Consider the following 23,554-nt stretch of genomic DNA (forward strand, 5'->3'; position numbering starts at 1 on the left):
TTCCATCTATCACACAGCTGAAACATTTCCCCTGCATCAATCCTATAAAAACCTTTCAGTAATTTAAATGTTTCTATCATATCCCCTCTTCTTTGCCTATCAACCAATCTCTGCAATCCACAAGCTCTCAATCTATCAGTGTAGGGAGCATTTTTTACATCACTCACCAACTTGGTCACTCTTCTCTGAACCCTCTCCACAGCCTCATCTCCAAGGAATCCAGGTGACCAGACCTAAGCACAGTAATCCAAATGTGGAAGTATCAACGCTTTATAAAGGGGAATAATAACCTCTTTATCTCTGGATGTCAGTGTGTTCCTCAACAACCAAGTAATCCTATGTGCAATCTTGGACACCTTAGCAATGTGTCCTCTGAACTTCATCTCCCTGTCTACCAACACCCCTAAGTCCCTAGACTCATCAATCTCTTGAAGTACCTTTCCATCAATGTAGTACACAGCTGGTAATCTTTTAATCCCAAAATGCATGACTTTACACTTTTCCACATTGAACTGACATCCATTATCTTTTACCCATTTTACCAGCTTATTTAAATCATCCTACAAACTTTCAACATCAGCTTGATTTTTTATTGCGCTACCCAACTTTGCATCATCAGCAAACAACTGAATATCTCCCTTTAAGCCATTTCCTATATCATTTATATACAAATTAAACAACAATGGCCCAAGCACAGAGCCCTGAGGCCACACCACTGGTCACCTGAAATTGAAACACATGGAAGAAAGACTAGAGTCATAATTAGGTAGGGCACCCTATATGGACACCAGTGGTGGCCTAGGATGTAAAACTGGGATCATGTGAACTTGTCTGCTTGCTACCTGGATGGTAGCAGGCAGATACACTGTCAAACTTTCCCATCACCCCCTCCCCTCAACATTGTGGTTCTGTGGGCATGGATGTTTGTGATTTCTGTGAAAATACTAGTGGTAGTGATGGGCAGTATATGGTGTTATTGTAGATGATTCAGTTCACTGTGGTTGGTGGATTGAGTGGTGGAAATGGAAAGTTGTAGAGTAGGTGCCCTCCAGGAAGCCTGATGAATTTTTGGACTTCCTGGAGGTGTCGTAATAATAATATACACCATACTTTTTTATCTAATGGTTACAGTCCCCACAATATCAAAAAAATAATCAATCATTCTCCCAATCCACGACCTCCTCTTCAGAAGGATTTTATTAATGCTATCACCATCCCCTATGTCCGAAGTATCAGAAAAAAATATTCAGAGTGTTAAAGTACAATCTTTGTACCACTTTCAAGTGTCACTTAAAACCAGCTACCCTCATCTGCTCAACTAAAGACAAATTCACTCCCAGTTGCAGGTGCATATAGAATTCCTTGTTCCTGCAAGTTGGCTTCTTTGGACAGACAGGAAGATCTGCTGACATCCAAATGGAAGAACATAAAAAATACATGTACAGTAATGACTATGGTCAATCTGGCCTTGCAGACCATGCTTTGGATACAGCTCACAGAATCAATTGGGAAAAGACCATCATGCTCCATCACAGTAAATTTAAAAGCGAAAGACTATTTTTAGAATCTGCTGCTCTTAAAAATCAGTGTAATTTAAATAAATATAGTTGCATAAAACTTCTCAAAATTTGGGAAACACTAATACTTCAAGATTCCTGTTTACGTCCAATCCACCAACTGGTGTCCATAGAGGGCACCCTACCTAATAAGGACTCTTCCACTGAGATGAAATATTGGAAGCATTGAACACTTCTTTTAATCATTGCCTAGTGCTGTTTCATTCCATTAAACTTTTATCATGAGACAGTAGCAACCAACCAAAAATAAGTGATACCAACTGCCTTCAATGAGTAGTCATGCAATTCACCTTTCAAACCACACCCTGAACAATGATGAACTCTTTCTACTTAGTTAAGGCCTACACTTGCTGTGGCACCTAGGACAGTTAACAAATTGAAATTTACATACCATATTGAGAGAGGTATAAGGTTTCTCCCGACTAGCATAGCTGATAAAATACAGTTAGAAACTTCTAACATTTTAAATAATACTAAAGCAATAACTAGCAACCTCACCAAAATTGAATTAACAGCTGTGAAATCTTTACAAGCAAATCAAGATATCATAATTACTAGATACCTATAAAGGGAGTCCAGTTAACCAGAAAGAGAGGACTGACTGGAAAGAGATGGATGGTGGAAGCAGAAGACTGGGAAAATTGGAAGATCACGGAGGATGCCTTCATTCAACAGTGGATAAAAAATGGCTGAGAAAGAAGAAGATAAAGGAAGTGCTACTATTATTTTAAACCAACAACTTATTTGCAGAAAAATGAATCAATTAGTCTCTAACAACAACATCTTTCAACCTGTGAAATATAACCCAACTAATCAGATTAAAAAGAAAACAGTAGACTTACTTAAATCATTCACCCCCTTGCTAGCAGACACAGATAAAAATCTACTTCCACACTACACTTGTTCTTAGATAATATACAGTCTGCCTAAAATTCATAATGAGAATGTACCACTTTGGTAGATGAGACACCTTTTGGCAACTCGTATAGGTAAATATGACTTCTCCATTGTTTCCACCTTAGTATCACCACCTCTGGGTCCACCTTTACCACGAGTTGCCTCAGTCCTGAAGATACTTCAGGACTGAGGATAAAGGATTAAACTTGGATAAAGGACTAAACTAAATTATGATACCACTTTGGCCAGTAGTTGAAGATACTGACAGCCCTAATTATCAACTAGCCAAGAAACTAGCATCAGCACTCAAGGAGTTGGTAGGTTATTCCCCATCCTAAACACAAAACAAAATTAAAAGCATCACACTTAATAAAAGTGATTTATTAGTCAGTTTTGATGTAACTGCCTTTTTCACAAATGTCTCAATCTCAATTCTTCTTTTACAGGACAAATTTCTGCCAAGTATCATGGCCTTCTCTGCCCATGTGCTACATTTGGTTATTTCGTTTAGCAAAATACTTTTTACCTGCAAAGAAGGTACAGTCATGGACTTGCTGTTATCTACCCCTATTGTAACTTTTACACAAAGTTTTTGAGCAACGTGCTCAAGGTTCTTTTACTTTAAAACCCAAAGTCTGGTGTAGGTTATGTTGATGATGTTTTTATTATCTAGCCTCATGACCACCAGTCTTCTGATACTTTCCTCAGCCACCTGAACAAAAAACACAAATGTATACATTTCACAATTGAAAGTCAAAACACCCTTCTCTTTCTATATACACTTTTCACAAGGCCTTCTTCTGGCAGTCTTTCCTACACTGTTTACTGTAAGCCTACACATAGTGGTCAGTATATGCACATAAACTCTTGTCACCACCCAACAAAAACTAGATGTCATTAACATCCTAAAAAAAAACAGGCTTTAAAGATTTGCTCCGGGGAGCAAGCTCTTAAGCATGGATTAAAAGTTATCAGCACTGCTTTCCTAAAACTGGCTAAAGCAAAAATACTATAAACAAAAGTCTTCACAAGATTGCACCTAATAATAAAAATAAACCAGATTACAATAAAACTGTGGCCATTTCATACATTAAAGGGATATCAAACCAGATTACAATAAAACTGTAGCCATTTCATACATTAAAGGGATATCAAACCAGATTACAATAAAACTGTAGCCATTTCATACATTAAAGGGATATCAGATAAAATGAACAGAATACTGCAAAAATACATCCTAATTCCTCTTGGAAAATTCAACTTATTCAACTCCTCCAAGAATCTTTTTCATATGGCCCACTCTGGAGTACACTACATTCAATACAACTGTAAACTGCCTTATATAGGTGAAACTGGATACACAATTCCTATCTGTAAAAAAAGAACATAAATGACACATTAAATTTAATAATTGTGATAAATCTGGCCTTTCTGATTATGCCCTGGATACTCTACATAGAATATTGACTTTAAAGGCACTTGTTCATTACATCACACCAAAACTTGGTACACGTGCAACTTTAAGAAGGCCTGTGACATTTTAAGCAACCACCCTAATGTTAACAATGTATCTATCTACAATCTATCTACATAACCTTTTGTTCTAAGAGTTCATTATAAATTATAAATAGGACTATAGTACTCCAGGATCTTAGGTTATTAGGTGTCATGTAATAATAATAATAAATGATAATATGAATTTGTTCACTGGCCATGTAAAAATAGAATATAGCTTTGATGTAGTTTTTATTTTTATTTTTATTTATTCTCCTTCCTATTATTTTTTTAACATGCTCACTACAGGTCAGCCCAGTTAAATAACAGTTGATCAAATTAGTTTCACTTTGGCATACTGTTTAAATTGTAATATAGCTTGTCTCCATATGTATATAATCTATACTCCAGATGATGACCTTAATATGAAGGTTGAAATGTCAAGAAATTAAAGTAATTATTCTTAACATGGTAGTAGTCTCCATAATTTTATCAGAATGAATGCTGTTCACATATAACATTAAAAAAAAGGATCTTATTCAACATACTTATCTGTTATACAACCCAGTCTGTACTTATCATATAAGAATGTGTTATAAAATTTACGAAATCTAGATATGCTGCTGTGTATGCATTTATATAGTGTAAGAGAAAGGATATTGCTTGATATGGAGATTCAATAATTAAATGGATGAACAAGTGATGAGAGTTTGTTTTCTGGACTCATCATGTGATTTAAGCCATGAGGATGTAGAAAGAGAGAGAGAGCATTGTTGTTAACAAATGACTTGAAAGGAGACAAATATAGTTTGTCTCTTTTCAAATATGTTAGCACCACACATGAGAGGTCCAGATACCTATGATATGACAGCCATTTGTGATGTGATAGACAATATGAAAGTTTTGCACCCCTTCATGGTTGTGCCCTAGGCGGTTGCCTAGTTTGCCTAAATGGTAATGCCGGCCCTGCCTTTATCTCACACCATACTGCCTCAAAACAACTGGCACTATTTCCCTCTTGCATATCTACTTTGTATGGACATCTTTCTCTATCATCAATAGCACTCCCCCTCCCTTTTTTCCCCTTCTATCCTCACAAAACACATCATATCCTTCCACCTCTATTCCTGTAAGGATGTTGTCCTCATCTAACCATCTCTCACTTATTCCAACAATTTTTGGGTGAACAGACTCAATTAGTGCAACCATTTCATCTGCTTTGTTTCTTACACTTCTAGTATTTGTATATAAACACAACAGCTAATTCCTGGATCTGCAACTAGTTCCACTGATACCACTCATTTGATGTGATCTCTCCATGCTTGACTGGGGCCATTTCCCTTTCTGCTTATTCATTTTAGAACCCTCTTGAATTCCAACTGTTTCCTCTTGATCCCCGGTCATCCCATCCCTTTGTCTACACATGCTCTCACATCCTCTTGGAGTATCCACCTTTCTCACACTGTATACCCCTGCCTAGCCTGAGCCTCCCCGTTTTCCTGTTCATCTTGCACACCTATTCTCTCATTTTCCATACTCATGCCACTTACTTCCACATTGATAACCACCTCTTCAATCTCTCCTGTCGTACTCTCCTGCTCTTTCTTCCACATCACTTCCCACTTGATCTGATTCATTCTCTATACTCACTTCTCTCTCTTCCAACAACAGTCTCTCCAAGTTACTCACACCATAACCACTCAAATGCAGTCCATCACTCCCATACATTTCATTTCGACTTCAAACTTATTCCACACATTAACAAAAATTGTACTCCCCTTTCCTCACACATTTCAGCCAACATACCATTCATAATCCTTGCTCTCCACCTCATCTCACCACAGTCATACCTAAGCAACATGCTTACTACCCTTCCTGTCACACTATTCTCTTTTATCCGTCTAAGCAGCCTCCTGATATCTATTCTGACGTGCTCTTTGTCCTCTGTCAAGTCATTTGTACCTATTAAAACCATCAACTTCTTTGCTCGCTTCCTCCTTATATCCAGTGCCTCAATCACTCTACTCATTTTACCACCTGGAAAACATACCTTGTGCATCCTCTCACCCAGCACACCTTTAATAATCAAGTCGCCATACAACGCCACTCACTCATCATTCGTTAACTCTTTCATACCTACTTGATTTGTTTTAATTGTTTTCACTTGAATTTTCTTAATTTCACTCTGCATTCATTTCATCTCTTGCCTTATCCAACCCAATTTAACTTTAGAATCTCGCGTCACATTCTCTCTATCATTCAGTCTTTCTAATTTTCGAACTCTCGACTCCCATTTCACACTTTTACTCTCATTCATCCTTTTAAGTTTCTGTACTTTTGGTCCATGCATCCAACTTTTGCTTTCATTCATTCTTTCCATTTTTCCCACTTTCGCTTTCATTCATTCCTTCCATTTTTCCCACTTTCGCTTTCATTCATTCTTTCCATTTTTCCCACTTTCGATCCTTTCGTCATGCTATTTCTGGTTTCTTTCATTCTCTCTATTTTGTTTCCTTCTGCCACATTCACCTCGCTTTCGTTTTTTCTACCATCCATTACGGTTTTCAAATCACTCATTTTCTTTTTCAATGCTTTCTTAACAATTTTTCACCTTTCTTTCACACCGTGCTTCTGTTTTGAACGAGCATTCATTTATCCCGTGACATTCTCGCTACTAACACTTTCTGTCATCAAATTCATATTAGCACTCATCAAATCCTTGTTTAGCTCACACTTCGCACATACCCTCCTTCCATCAGCCGTAAATGTCCACAAATCATCTATGTAGTCAAAGAATACATGTAGCACACCTCGCACTTCACGAAACGACTGAAGTCTAAGTTAAAGTCATGCACTGACAAAGCCACCGCCATCTTTCCTCTGCTGGTTACTACTCTAAGGGCCAAATACAACGAATTTGTTATTAACTTTAAGCAAAATATCCCACGCACTAATAATATTAGTAGCGCACAACTTTTATAGCAGCTCTTACTCAAACATTCACTCATATACAATTAATTATTTCAAGAATAACTTATCTTAATCCAGAGCTCTTCTTACACACTGCCGCTACTGTTACCTCACGAGCGTCCCAACATTATTTATTTTTTTTATAAATTGCAATATCCAGTGCATTTTCTTAGAGTTAGGAGTTTTTTTCAGAAATCCCAACCATATTAAAGAATTTTGGGAATCTTTCATTAAATATTTCACTTCCAATTTTTTATTCTGTTATATTGTCTTCACCTGATGTTTTTCCTATTTTTTCTTATTTATGGTATTTTTTTTAGTTCTGACATCATAATATTTTCTGTTTCTAATATTTTAATTTTTCTTTTCATGAATCATGTTCTTTTATCTGATAATCTGTCTGACTTTTCTTGGGCTGAGGCTTGAAAGTATATCAGATTTCCACAGGACAGGTTTCTAGCATGTCACTGAGTAAGTCACTGTTAGATAGAGGTATTAATGACTGGACAGGTAGTTCTAACTGCATTTGCTCTCTTAGGGTTATACCACCCATACTTGGTTTCCAGTGTATTGTTTGTATAGTTCGCCCATAGTTTGTAGGTCTCTGCTTGGTGTCTTGCCAAGAATAGTCGATTCATGCTGAAGGGGAGAAAGAAATGAAGGAATGTACGAATTGGTCGCCAACATGCGAAATCACGTGCTTTATAGGTAAAATTTTCCAACTGGTATACAAGCAACATAGTTAACTACAATGATCATAAAAGAGAAGTTAATTTTCCTACATGTAATAATAAACAACTCATCCCACAATACGGACTGATTACCCTATTATCGGAATGGATTCTCCTCCTGTTGACATGTGCAGAAGTGTCAAAGGGTCTCGAATCTGTGGGCAAACTATACTTTTAGAACAGGGTGGACCATGAGAAGGTGAGGTTGGCATTTGAGTGACAGAAGCCATATATGAAGGTCACCCAAAAATAACCAGGCTCTGAACTTGGCATGTGCATTTTCTAGTTACGGATGCTGCTGCTTGACATCATGAGTGTGCAGTTTTTTGTGCCAGTCTGGCAAGTGGCATCGTCCTGTGTAAACTGGTCGTTGTTCTGGCTGCTTTTTTTGTTAGTGCTTACAAGCAAGTTTGGTGATTTTGTGATGGCCAACCAAAAGTAACAGAGAGATTGTGCATGAAATTTTGTTTTCTTTTGGGTAAAATTGCAGTGGAAACTATTGTTATGCTTCGTCAAGCCTTTAAGGATGATGCTTTAGGTAAAACACAAGTCTACAAGTGATTTTTCCCATTTCAAAAATGGGGACATGCCAGTTTGAAGACCAACCATGATATGGCTGATCTTCAACAAACGGAAATGATGAAAATATCAAAAAGGTTTTCCAGGTAATCAGTGAAGATCGTCAAAAGACCATTGAGCAAGTTTCCAAAGAGACAAATTTATCATGGAACCATGCCAGAGAATTTTAACAGAAGATTTGCAAATGAATTGTGTGTTGGCTAAATTTATGGCTCATTTGCTCTCAGAGAATTAAAAAAAAAAAAAAAATGTGTGAATGTTTGCCAATGACTAGAAATTTCTGGTCATTGGTAAATTCTTAATGACCAGAACTTTCTTTCAAAAGTTGTGACTGGGGATGAGTCTTGGTACTATGGTTATGATCTAGAAACAAAACAAGCAAGTATCAAGCCAATGGAAACATGCAAATTCACTGAGAACCAAGAAAGCACATCAAGTTTGATCAAGCTTTAAGGCAATGTTGATTTGCTTTTTTGATATGATTGTAATTGCACACAAAGAATTTGTTCCTCCTAGACAGACAGTGAACCAACATTTTTATCTGAATGTTTTGAGAAGATTGTGTGATAGTGCGCAATGAAAATGGCCAGAAATGTGGAGTAGCAGAGATTGGTTGTTGCACCACAACAATGCCCCAGCCCACATGGCCTTGTCTGTCCAACATTTCTTGATGAAAAACAACATGGCATGGCAGTTGTTCATCACCCTCCCTACTTGCCTGATCTCTCTCTCTCTCTCTCTCTCTCTTTCTTTCTGCATGTGAATTTTTTTATTCTCACAGATAAAGAAAATCATGTAAGGGCAGCGATTCATTTGTTGTGGAAGAAATGAAAGAGGTCGCTGGAGGCCATAAACTGTATTTCTGTTGAACAGTTTCAGGACTCTTTTCAGCATTAATTCTCATGGAGAGTATTTGAAGGGGACTAGAATATGGTATTATAAACTTTAATGAAATTTATTTAAACAAATTATTCTGGTTATTTTTTGATATCCCTCTCATATTGTGTGTCACCACTCCTTCACACATTTAATTTATTATTATGGGTGAATGAAGAGATTAAGCATGCAATACAGAGAAAAAGGGCATTATGGAGGCAGCATAAGAGAAGTGGTAATAACCAGTTCCATGAAGATTACGAAGACCAGGCAAATCAGGTGCCATATACAGGGTGTTCGGGATAAATTTGACATATTTATAATTAATTATATTTTTCCGTAAGTTACATGTATTAACACACACTTCTCTTCATTTAAAAGTTTGGACCCTTCTTCATTCATATACTAGATGTCAGAAAGGATGGATAGCTGGAACCCACCTGAATCATGGAAGAGAATAACTTGTATCATGATGATTCGTGCCCGCCATCAAAATAAGGATATTACGACTGCTGCCCAATGCTCCCTGAATACAGTAAAAACAATCAGGCATGAACTAGAGACTTGCAATGGTGACTACGAGGATGTAGCAAGAAGAAAGATCCCTAGCAGACGATCTGATTGCGTTCGTACAGCAGAATTCCTCGCAAATCTGCAGGAACAGGTGTTGAAGAACCCTGGCATTGGAATTCGGGCTTTGTTCGTGGAGTTGCTAACTGTAGTCAAGCCCTGGATAACAAGGGTAGTCAATGGTAGGCCGTATGTATGGCAGCAGGATTCGGCCCCTTGCCACACCTCTGGGAAAAGACAAAAATGGTTGTCTGAAAATTTCTACGACTTCACCAGTCCAAATGTTTGGCCTCCAAACTCCCCAGACCTTAACCCCATGGATTATTTTGTATGGGGCGCAGTTGAAAAAGACACCAATCGCACTTCCAGTAATACAAAAGCCCAGTTAATGGATAAAATTAAAACAGTTTTTGCGGCCCTTCCCAGGGAGACTGTAGCATCAGCTTGTTCGAGGTTCCGAAGCAGAATTGAAGCTGTGATCGATGCTAATGGTGGTTATTTTGAGTAAATCTTGTTGATAGTATTGTAATTAACTCTGCCTGTAATGTTTTTTTGTCAATTCATTAAATTTAATAGATACAAAGAAGATTTTCTTTTTCCTTACGAAACTGTCAAATTTATCCCGAACACCCTGTATATATATATATATATGAATACTATTATTAACTCGGGGTTGGGATATGTTCATTTTTAATATAAACTGACTATAAATCCCATATACATATATATATGGCACCTGACTTGCCTGGTCAAGTCACCAAACAAAACATCACTTTTATGTATCCAAGCTCCACATGCTGGTTGTCACAAAACCTATAAGACAGTAAGTGCATTCATTGAGAAGCTGATTGTTGTATTCCATAGGGATATGGTGTTGGAAGGCTGTTTCATAGAAGACTGATAAATGGAATGAAGGAAAAGGATTATGCATAGGCATACGAGGCTCTAGCTGGATCCTTGAAAAATTCAAGGGCCCTTGAACCATTCTTGGGCTTTGCCCATATCAGGCAAAATGCAAGTATGCCCTGAAGAGCATGAGAGAGAGAGGTTGTTTCATAATTGGAACTGAACTGTTATAGATGTTGACTAGTAGCTGTTCATGTTCTTCCAGGATTAGAAGAAAGCAGAGAAATGGTGGTGACTAATTCAGTGGAGCAGCACCTGTGAAAATACCTATTAAAAAGGCAATGCAAAAACAGTGAGTCTGTGAAAGATGTATTAAGTAGATTGTTCTTTTCTGGATGTAATCAAGCATTCTTAGTAAGGTTTGGTCTGTTTTGCATTACCCCAAAGAACAGTATTCTGTGGTTAGGCTGATAAAGTATTAGGAGTTGTGTTTTGAATGAAGTTTTTTTTGAGCCCAAGGGGACTATGGATGTGTTGTATTTGTGCCAGGGTAGATGTGTGTCATCAGCAAAACTATTGATAAGATTTAAAGTTAGTGAGAGAAGATCATTGATGTATAAGCATAAGAGTGTGGATGAAATTAGAAACCCCTATGTAATCCAAGCATTGATAGAGAAATTTAATGAGAACAAACTCTCCTCCACCATGCCATGCCATGCAATGAATGACCAGAGCAGAAGGTGGCAGTCCGTTCACAATAGGCAAGCAGGAGACCATAAGATTGTAACTTGGTAAGAAGTCCTTGATGCCAGACTTCATCACATGCTTTGGAAATATCAAGAGCAACCATGTGAATTTCTTTGTTATCTCCCTTTTTAGATAGAAACTGGATAAAAGCTTATTTTCATGCTGGTGAATAAATGCCAGATGAGTATGACAGTTTGTAAAAGCAATACAGGATGATTGTTAATCCTGAAGCACAAACTTGTAGTACAACTGGAGAGATATACTGTGGACAAGGGAATTATTAGTATCAAGACTGTTTGAGGATTTTTCTTCTGCCTTTCTTGTGAAAGATTAGAGAATGTTTGCTGTGAGCAGTTCATAATATAGTGAGTGGAAGTTTGTCTTGATCTTCTGTACAAGGAATGGCAGAAGTTTTAGCAAGAGGACCAGAAGGCTCAACTGCTGTCTGGGATAAGAGGCAGCTCTTTTCATTTGATCCTCATGAAGTCTGTTTTGCATTTGTGGTCAATGATCAAAAGATAATTTTACCATAGTTGTCATTTAACATGCATCGTTAGTTAAGGCTAATACGCTATAAAAACATTTAACAACTAAAAAAATGTAGATTGCTTAAATATAAATAATTTTATATAAATGGAGCTCATATAAACATTTTATTGTACATATTGTACATAGAAGGGATCTCTGTCAAGAATATGGCTATTTTACCACCAATTGGTGACAGTGATGATGCTGTTCTTTCTTGGGAAATATCTACTTGTATTGAAGCTCTGATTAAATTAGGTTGCATGCTGAATTACAAAGCTGGAAATTATGATCAACTTAGAAGAATACTATCTTTGGTCCCATGGTATCAGTTACTGAATGGAAAAAATGTCAGTAATGCATGGGAATCTTTGAAAAATGCTTGAATGAGGCGGTATCTGAATGTATCCCTAGTGTTCGAAGAATAAATAGGTTGGGAGTGAAATGGATGTGCAGCTTTATTAAGCTAGAGATCTACAAGAAGAAGATGATGTGGAAAGAATATCTTGAGAATAAGAGTGAGAGGAGTTATGAAATATATAAAGCTCGGGTCAGAAAAGTAACGAGTATTGCGAGAAAAGCTAAAATGGAGTATGAAAAGAAATTGGCCATGCAAGCTAAAGGCAATCCAAAAGAATTTTACCATTATGTCGCAAGCAAAAGAAAGAATGAATGTGGAAGAATAACTTTATTGAATGCAGATGGTACACGAGTGTCGGAAGCTAAGGAGATTGTTCAGTTAATGAGTGCTCACTTTGCTAAGATATATCAACCAGGTGTATGTAGCATGGTGCTATTGCTACATTCGATGAAGAGTTAGAGGTTCATGAAAATGAGGTTGAAGAGCTCTTGCATAACCCAGATAAGAATTTGTCAATAGGGACAGATGGAATATCTGCCCGTTTGTTAAAGGAATGTTCAGCTGAATTGGTTAGGCCTTTCACACATTTGTATAACTTCAATCTCAGCTCAGGAATGATACCACAGGAATGGAAGGAATGTATGATTATTCCATTGCACAAAGGTGGTGCAAAAACTGATGTGCCTAACTACCGACCTATTAGTATCTCTGGTGTAGTAGTGAAGATTTTAGAGAAGTTGGTAAGAATTTGCATACAGCAATGGGTAGACAAGCATTCTATACTCTGCAGGGAACAGCATGGGTTTACTAAAGGAAGGTCATGTTTTAGCAATTTGCTCATATTTTATAACAATGTTACTGCCGAGTTGGATAAAGGGAATGGATACACTATGATAATGTTGGATTTTTCCTAGGCATTTGATAGAATACCACACGATAGGCTGTTGTGTAAACTGGAGAATATGAGATTGGAACATAATCTATTGACATGACCCAGGGGATGGTTGACAGACATTTTATCAAAAAGTGGTATACAGTGGGTATGAATCTGCCAGATTTAAGGTAACCAGTGGTGTACCTCAGAGTTCAGTCCTTTGGCCATTATTATTCAATCTATACATTATTGACATCAAGTAGGGTCTATTATCAGATTTGCAATTGTTTGCTGATGATGCGAAGATAGGCAGGGCAATCAGAGATGCTACTGATATTCAGCAATTACAAAATGATTTGAATAGAGTGGAAATCTGGGCAAACGAAAATGGCTGTCAGTTTAATGTTAGTAAATGTAAAGTTATGCACTTTGGCATGATCAGAGTTCCAGCAGCATATAATATTAGCAGAGTTATGCTACAAGAAACTGAAGAAGCAAGGGATCTTGGTGTATTGGTGGATAAGAATTTAAAGTTCAAAGGTCACATTGCAAAAGTTGCAAATACAACTCAAAGATTAATTGCTATGTTGAAACGAACCTTGACATGTAAGGATAAGGAAGTAATTTTGCCTCTTTATAAGGCTTTGATAAGCCCACACTTGGATTACTGTGCACAGATTTGGTCTCCCGGGTTCCAAGGGGATAAAGAAGCTGTGGAAAGGGTGCAAAGAAGAGTTACAAAGATTATATCCGGATTATGGGATTTAGATTATGAGGACAGATTGCGAGTATGTGGATTGTAGTCTCTGGTTAACAGGAGAAAGAGGGGTGATATGATAGAGGTCTATAAACTTTTGAATGGGTGTTATAGCATTTCAACTGATGAAATTTTTTGTTATATGGAAGGTGGGGAGAGAACATGGGGGTATCCATGGAAGTTAAATTTATTTGCAGTCAAGAAAGGGGTAAGATCTAGGTTTTTCTCCCAGAGAGCAGTGAGTGAGTGGAATAATTTGCCCTTACGGGTAGTGAGTACATCAAGTGTAAATGAATTTAAGGGAATGTATGATAGCTGGGTTGGGTAATTTACAGCCTCCTTCGATGAGTCCTTGACTCCCTGAGGTCTCAGATAATAATAATAATAATATGTAAGCTGTTTTAAGGATCTTACTTCAGCATAAGTACTGTAAATGAATTATTATGCTAGGGGAGACTTTTAGTTGGTAGAAGAAGAGAGGCTATTTGAGTAGTCTTTGAGTAGTTCATATAACTAAATAGTGAGATGAGGCCCCCCCCCCTCCTAAAGAAGACTAGATTATTTCACCTCTCTCATTCTCTCTGTGAATTCTTTTAATTACTTTTGTCAGTCATTTAAATTACCTTTAATTTCATTTTGCAGCTTCATTGTTATTAGCTTTTATGTCTTCTGTTGTTGTTGCTTGCAATACATATTTTTGGAACCATAGTATCCAAAAAAAGTTATGATAAGTCCAGAAAATGAGTAGACAAAATCAGCTAAGCTGATGTTGTGTACTCATTTTCTGGGGGGGGGGGGATGAGCTAGTTGGGAGTGAAGTGAGCTACTTGAATGCTCATTCATATGAGTGAACATTCACCTAATGAATGTATTAATTTGCAGAATGTGCACTAACCAAATGCAGTAATTCATATGAGTAAATTAATGAAATTATCTTTTTAGTCTATTTAATTTATTTATGAAGTGTAAAAATTAAATTAATAAGTTGGTGAAATATCATGATTCATGTGTTCAATAAATGATTTGATCTTGATAGTCTGATTATATGAAATGAATTTTGTATTTATTCTTATAAACCTCATTTAGACATTTATGTATATTGCTGATATATTTTAAAAAGAAGTTATCAAGATAATTTATATTAGTAGTGTTATCATTGATATTTAACTTATTAATTCCAAATTTATTCATTTATTTTATTTTTATTTATTTATTTAGTAACTACTGGTAATAGTGAGAGATGTTGTACTAATGACCAACCAGAAATATTCTCATTGCTAGATCTTAAAAAAAAAACTCCAAAATCCACTGATACAGTTTCACTAAGCAAACTATGTATCAGAGATTATCAAGAGTTTAATATCAAAAAAGCAAATCCAGCCTCAAGACACTGGAAAATGTAAGTTAAGTACCAGAATTATTTATTCATTTTAGTTCTTTTCATTTTTCTATCTTATTCTTATTTGTGCCGAATTATAAATGCTGAAACAAACTATGACATGTAAAGTCAAGGAAATCATTTTGCCTTTTTACAAGACCTTGATAAGCCTTCACTTGGACTATTGTGTGCAGATCTAGTCTCCCAGTTTCTGTGATGATTCTAATACACTAGAAAGAGTGTAAAGGAGAGTGTTAAAAATGATATCAGGATTGTGGAATACTGATTCTGAAGACAAATTGAATATTTGTAGACTGCAGACTAGCAAAAAAGGAGAAAGAGGGGGGTGATACAAACTTCTGAAAGGGTCATATGGAGGGTGGGGAAAGGACACAAGGGCATCCTTGGAAGTTAAGAATGAATGCTGTCAAGAGGGGGGGGGGTGAGGACTAGATTTTTCTCTCATAGAGTGGTGCATGATTGGAACAGTTGGATGTGGTGTGTGCAAGTAGCGTGAATGAATTCCAGAGCAGGTACAACAGCTGTGAGGATAGTATGTGGTTTCCCTTGATGAGTCCCTGACTCCCTGAAGGTCTTGCTTCATAATAATAATAAATGACAGAACGATTGTTTTATACTGTTCTATATAATAAAGCAGCAGGGATTGCACAGTAAAAATTTATTATATTTCATTTCACTTCCAGTAAACTGGGCACTTTCTTGTATATTGCAGTTGAATATGCAGATTGATTAGATTCAGAATTCACAGTCCATGGCTAGCAAGCCACATGAGATTCCTTGACTGCATATGACATTTTATTTATAATCTTCTCTCATATAGCAGATTTCATTTGGCTAAGCGACTCTATTCTGTAAATTTATCTTTCACCATCCCCTCTTTTTTTCTAAGAGGCAAAAGATTACTACCTTTTGGCACTTTGACCTTTTCTGTCTTCATAATTTTGCTGTCATGAATATTTCAGGTGATTTATTTCACTCTGTTCTCCTTATTACCTTCATTTCTTTAATTATTGCCTTACTGGTTGGCCGAGTGGTCAGCGCATCCGCTCTCCAGCCAAAAGGCTGTGGGTTCGAATCCTGCGTGTGCATGGATGTTTGTGATTGTCTGTGAAAATACTAATGGTGATGATGATGAGCGGTAGATGGCATTGGTGTATATGATGATGGTAGTTGTAGTTGGTGGATTGAGCAATGGTGACAGAGAGTTGTAGAGTAGTTGCCCTCCCTCAATGAGTCTTTGGACTCCCTGGATGTGTTATATAATAATAATAATAATAATAATAATAATTATTATTATTATTATTATTATTATTATTATTATTTGTAGCTTTTTGTTACAATTGAACACATTTTTAAAATAAAATTGGATCCAGAGGGTGCATGGAAATATGAAACTGGAATTGATACAGTTACTAAGGGATAATTGTCTGAAACAGCATGTGATGGAGAGGAGACCATGGATTTGACAGTGCCGGATCTGGTAATAGCACCAGAAGATGTATCTGCAAAGATGTATCTTGGCTCTGATTGTGGCAAGTTACTATGCAGTCTTGTGCTGTGAGTTTGCTAAACCTGTGGAATTCTCATTCAAGAAAGGTAGAACTATATCATTTTGTATACAGCAGCGGGGTTGGATGGCATGTCAACCTGTGTACTACGAAAATGTGCAAGAGAACTGGCAGTGCCTCTAAAGAAGTGTTTAAGTCCCAACTTTGGCAAGGTTCCAGATACCAGTTTAAATCTGTGCATGTATTGCTATTTTCCATGTAGATTGTTCATTTTTATTTTATATTTGTCTGACTTCATCACCATTGTCATATTTCCTTTAGCAGATAAAGGAAATATGATAGTGGTGAGTTGTAATATTTGATGATTAGGCACAGTTAAGCTACTTAAGCCTAAGTAGCTTAACTGTGTGGCTACTTCAGAGGCCCACAAGGAGGAATGTACATTGGATTGTAGTCTAGAAAATGCTGCCATTCATCCCCTGAATTCCATGGTTATCCGGCATTGGAGCACCCAAACTACAGTACTCCATGATCACTTACAATATTGGCAATTCCTGGATACTGCCACAACTTGTGGCAGTATCCAGGTGGAATTCATATCATGATAAAAGCCAGTATATATGACCCATCTTCTATAAGTATATCTTTTTCAAAATCTGTGAGATCATATTTCATGCCAATGTCTAGCAACTTTGAATGAATAATACGTGACACACCTCCTGTTTTATACATGATACTGGAGATGGGTCATGTATACTGGCTTTTATCACGATATGAATTCCACCTGACTGATTGTGAAGTAACAGAGATTATCATAGCATTTTGAATCAACTGTGTATAGTATGTGTGTGTGTGTATTTATAAGGTAGAGTTGAATCAAAGATAAGGCAGGTGACCAGTGGTATGCCACAGGTATTTTGGCCAAAGTACTGTGTACTTGCACTCCTGTTCAATTTGTGCATTAATGATGTTATGAATGATATGATTTGAAGGGGAATATCCATTTTTGTGATGATGATAATAAACTAGAGAGAGGGCAATAGTTAATAAAGATGATGTAGAAGGCCATGCAGGAGATGATTTGAATAGATTGATAGTGTGGTGTTATTTGATGTTACAAAGTGTAAGGGGGCTGAAGAGACTGCAGTTTATACAGCTTGCAGTCTCTTCAACCTAATTGTATTGAGGGAAGTGCCTTGCAGGAAATTGATGAGGCTAGAGATTTGGGTGGGTGGGTGGACAGGAGTTGAAGCTCAGGGAACATGTTCCAGAAGTAGGCAGAAGTTTAAAAGATCACTTAATGATAAGAAACAGAGTGATAAGCACTAAGGTGATTATTATTATCTCTCATTATAAAGCTTTGATGTGATCCAGGTTATGGTTCACAGATTTTGTTGCCTGTTTTCTTGAAGATATATGAAGGATTCTGAGTCAAGCGATGAATATGGTTACTCTGTAGTATGTCTCTTGTGAGACTGAAGATTTGCAAGTTACAAAATTTAGTTGATAGAAGGGAAAAATATGGCTTATTTATTTTTATGCCAGTGTTATTAAGTAAAACTTCAGAAAAAAGGTAATCATAGTAAAAGTATCTTACGATATACTGACTGTACCTGTGATATTTAGATAAAAATTCTATGCTAATAAAGTTTTTTATGTGAGTTTTCCCTCCATTTTTATATTTTTTTTTGATTATGCCAACTCACAGTATTTCATTATTGAAATAAAAGTATAATATTCCACAAGGAACTGAATTGTCACATTCAGTTATTCAGGTTCCTTATGATAATAAGTCATTCTTTCCTGTGTGTTAAGGCTAAAGTATTGGGAGAAACTCATGTTAGAGACTTAATAGAGTGAAACAGCACTAAGAAAGGATTAAAAATTTTTTATTTAATTCTTTCAATATTTCTTCTCAGTCACTGAAACATTGTTCGGAATTAAAATATGAAACTTGTGACACACACACACACAAAGGCAACACAAAACTAAGTGAAATACATGGACGAAAGACTAGAGTCCTAACTAGGTGGAGCACCATCTGTGGGCACCTGGTAAACTAGGATCTCATAGTACTAGTGTATCCCACATTTGGGAAGTGTAATGCAACCATATTTATTTATTATTATTATTATTATTACGTGACACCTCCAAGGAGTCCAAGAACTCATCGAGGGAGGGCACCTACTCTACAACTCTTCGTCTCCACCACTCAATCCACCAACTACAGCGAACCACATAATCTACACCAACACCATCTGCCCACCACCACCACTAGTATTTTCACACAATCACAAACATCCATGCCCATGGCGGGATTCAAACCTGCAGCCTTTTGGTTGGAGAGCAGATATACTAACCACTTGGCTAACCAGGTCGTATTAACAATAATAATATTATTATTATTAATACGTGACACCTCCAGGGAGTCCAAAGATTCATGGAGGGAGGGCAACCTGATTTAGATTAGGTTGATTTCTGATAACAGCTGCAGATTGCAAAAATAGTTGGTCTTTTCTAAATTTACTGTGATGGAGCATGGTAGTCTTTTTCAAATTGACGCTATGAACCGTCTCTAAAGCATGGTCTGCAAGGCCCAATTGACCATAGTCGTGACTGCCGATGTACTTTTTGTGTTCTTCCAAGTGGATATTGATGATTTGTTCTCCATTCCTCAGGACCCAGACACGTTAGATTCTTTCCTCTTGTACTACCTTAGTAGTCTTCCCCCAAAAATCCATTTTACCATGTAGAAAGAAACTAATAATAGTTTAGCCTTTCTAGACATCGTGGTAACCTGTGTACCCAATGATAAACTGTCCTTTTCAGTATACAGGAAGCCCAGGCACACAAATTCACAAACTTTCTCAGTATACAGGAAGCCCAGGCACACAAATTCACAAACTTTCTCTTTACTCCCCTCTCAGCAATATGGTATCATTAAAGCACTAACCAATAGAACTTTTAACTTTTGTTCCAGTGAGTCCTCTAGTACAGCAGAACTTAATCATATATGCCACATCTTGTTATCTAATGACTATTATTATTAATACATGACACCTCCAAGGAGTCCAAAGACTCATCGAGGGAGGGCGCCTACTCTACAGCTGTCCTTCTCCACTATTCATTTCACCAACTACAGCAAACTGCATCATCTACACCAATGCCACTACTGCCCACAGCAGGATTCGAACCCGCAACCTTTTGGCTGGATAGCATGTAATCTAGCCACTTGGCTAGCAGTTCCAGCAGTAGTCCTTCCTCCATTCATGCTACTAAAGATCATCCCCCCCCCTCTCTCTGTGCTTGGGGTATATAAAGTGCCCTACTATGGACAAACAGGAAGATCAGCCAACATCTGCTTGGTAAAACACAAAAAAATACATTTGCAGTTCATGACTATGGTCAATCAAGTCTTGTGGACCATGCTTTAGGTGTGGCTCATAGAATCAATTGGGAAAAGACTACCATGCTCTATCACAGTAAATTTAGAAGAGAAAGACAATTTTTGGAATCTGCAGCTGCTCTCAAAAATCAACCTAATCTAAATAAATATGGTTGCATTAGACTTCCCAAGTTATGGGAAACACTAATGCTTAGAGATCTCAGTTTGCATCCTAAGCCATCAACAGGTGTCACGTTGGATGCCCCACCTAGTTAGGACTATACTATTGTCTTTTGTCCATACAAAAGCAACACAAAACACTTAGTTTTGTGTTGCCTGTGTGTGTGTGTGTGTGTGTGTGTGTGTGTGTGTGTGTGTGTGTGTGTGTGTGTGTGTGTGTGTGTGTGTGTGTGTGTGTGTGTGTGTGTGTGTTAAAAGTCTCATATTGTAATCCCTGGTATTGTCTCAATGATGATATATTGGAACAATTAAATAACATTTTTAATCCTTTCTTAGTGCTGTTTCGCTCCATTAAGTGATCCTGCCAATTGGTAAATTTTTTGGATGTGTGTTTTTTGTCTTTCATTTTTTTTTTAGTGTATTTACTGTGTTATTGTGATATGTAATTATTCAGAGTACTCTTCCTTCATAAACATGCTTGGTTCATTACCATTCTGTTCGTTTCTCTTAAATTTGCTTGTTACAGGAGCACTAAGCTAATCGAACAGAACATTTGCTGATATATTTTGGCACTTATTTAGACAAGTCTCTTAATATTATTTACAGTATTTTTAAAGATAGCTCAAGGACTTTTATTTCCATGCTGTAATGCCAGCAAACATTATGATCATATGTACTAAATGTAAAAAATGTCTCTAATGCATCACCCAGTTTAGTACACTGAAATTCAATCAGTGCAATTGAGGAATGAACTAAGATTTCTGTAGTTAGTAAGTTATTCTACTTGTCTATGAATTTTGCTGTCTGACCACTCATGCTGCCAGATTAAGCAGGAGGGAACAGTGAAGCGCTGCTTCTGAATTAATGACAAAAGGAGTCTGCACTCTAATTGAATTCTTCCAACATTCATCTGATATTGAAATATTTGTCCCTTCACCAGATTTTTAAGTAGCAACTCAAGCATCCCATGCCAGATGAATTAATTTGAATTATCCTTATTTGATTGAATCAGAAGACTGGAATAAGGAGTTCGACTACTCAGCTCATTTAGCCTCTCTTTGGCTCTCTTTCTCTCTCTCTCTCTCTCTCTGCTGAGTACTTCTAAACTATTTACTCCAATAATGTGGTCTATGGAATAGTCCCTGTGGAATGGCTTGTGCTCTATGGAATGAACCTTACAAGAACAGGTCAAAGATTTGAAAGTTTATTTTTCACTTGGTTAGACTATAATAAATTTAGTTTAATCCTTTATCCAAGTGTGAGCAAACAAACTTTGCGTCTGAAAGTATCTTCAGGACTTAGGTAAGGTGGTACAACACCGGGCAACTCGTTGCAAAGGTCGAGCAAGCTGACATCACTCCTATCTCAGTATCTCCCATAATGCAAAACACATCTCCTTGCAGATATGTATAATATTATGCATTAAGTGGAGGGCCAATACCCAGACTAGTTTCGACCTTTATTGAGGTCTCTTCAGTGGGAGCTAGGCCCAGACGTGGAGATACTAGGCTGAAGCAATAGCAAGGTCATCTCTACCTATAGGAGTTGCCAAAAGGTTTGCCACCTTTTTATTAAATTACTCTGGATTTAGAGAAAGATGTTGAAAGTTTATTTTTCACTTGGTTAGACTATAATAAATTTAGTTTAATCCTTTATCCAAGTGTGAGCAAACAAAGTTTGCACTTGAAAGTATCTTCAGGACTGGGGTAAGGTTGTACAACTGGGCAACTCATTGCAAAGGTGGAGCAAGCTAACATCACTCCTATCTCAGTATCTCCCATAATGCAAAACACATCTCCTTGCGGATATGTATAATGTTATGCATTAAGAGATGGGCCACTACCCAGACTGGTTTCGACCTTTATTGAGGTCTCTTCAGTGGTAGCCAGTGTAGCCTAGACGTGGAGATACCAGTCCTTATAAGGACTGGCTTAAAGGGGCGAAGCAAGAATGCTTTTCATCTTCCCCGTGATCTGTAGAGGACAGTGTAGGGATAAGGTGTTATTGAGCTATTAAAGCTCTGATCATGGCAGGAGGGTAACAGCAATAGCCAAGCCTCAGTTAGAACTTCATTGGCTACTGCATTGCCATCCATTACCCTCCAAGGGTATCGGATTGAATGAATCAATCACCGCATCTCATGGTCGATTGATTCCCCCTTCACTGGAGATACCAGGCAGAAGCAATAGCAAGGTCATCTCTACCTATAGGAGTTACCAAAAGGTGTGCCACCTTTTTATTAAATTACTCTGGATTTAGAGAAAGATGTTGAAAGTTTATTTTTCACTTGGTTAGACTATAATAAATTTAGTTTAATCCTTTATCCAAGTGTGTTGTACTACCTTACCCCAGTCCTGTAGATACTTTCAGGCACAAACTTTGTTTGCTCACACTTGGATAAAGGATTAAACTAAATTTATTATAGGTCGAAGATTTGTGGATTACAGAAACTGGTTGACAACAGAAAAGGGGTGATATGTATGATAGATACGGTGCAAATGTTATTTTGTGAGGTTGTTTTATCTAGAGAGATTAAATCAAAAATTAGCTTCTCAGCTAAAAACAAAATTGTTCTGCAGAAATATCACAGAGTCCAGTACTCTTTTGACTAACTATCCTTTCTTGGTCTATCCTCTACATCAGTGCTTTCCAGACTTTTCATGTTGGCGACACACTTTTTAGACAAACATAATTTTGCGGCACAGTAATTCAGTCCGATGTGCCTCTCATGGGTCATGTGGCCAGATCAGATGTAGTTTAAGTATATGCTTTTACAATTATATTTTGTATAACTTTTAGAAGGTTTATTTAAAAATATCTTCCTGTTCATCTGATACCGGGTTAATAAATTTATTGAAAGTTTATTTTTCACTTGGTTAGAATATAATAAATTTAGTTTAATCCTTTATCCAAGTGTAAGCAAACAAAGTTTGCGTTTGAAAATATCTTCAGGACTGAGGTATGGTAGTACAACACCAAGCAACTCGCAGCACAGGTGGATGAAGCTCTCAACTTCTTGTCTCAGTATTTCCCATAATGCACAGCGCATCTTCTTGCAGACATGTATACTGCTATGCATTAAGGGAGGGGCAACTACCCATGCCGGTTTCGACTTTTATTGAGGTCTCGTCAGTGGGAGCTCTTGTCTCAGTATCTCCCATATATATAAAATATATATGGGAGATACTGAGACAAGAAGTTGAGAGCTTCATCCACCTTTGCTGCGAGTTGCCTGGTGTTGTACTACCTTACCTCAGTAGAGTTCCAGTAGTTTTAAA

At 37.2% G+C, this 23,554-nt stretch overlaps 1 protein-coding gene across 1 annotated transcript in view; it reads left to right on the plus strand.

Annotated features, from left to right (window-relative positions):
• Nucleotides 1-23,554, plus strand: part of LOC150097861 (uncharacterized) — a 501,089-nt gene that overhangs the window by 275,551 nt on the left and 201,984 nt on the right. The window contains exon 11 of the mRNA XM_090406613.1: nt 15,023-15,203. Coding sequence (XP_090262739.1) covers nt 15,023-15,203 — 181 coding nt within the window. The remainder of the gene's footprint in view (nt 1-15,022; nt 15,204-23,554) is intronic.

This window comes from Typopeltis vanoorti, chromosome 16, assembly GCF_054136105.1.
Source record: "Typopeltis vanoorti isolate ZY-2024b chromosome 16, IOZ_Tvanoo_1.0, whole genome shotgun sequence".
Classification (NCBI taxonomy): Eukaryota; Metazoa; Arthropoda; class Arachnida; order Uropygi; family Thelyphonidae; genus Typopeltis; species Typopeltis vanoorti.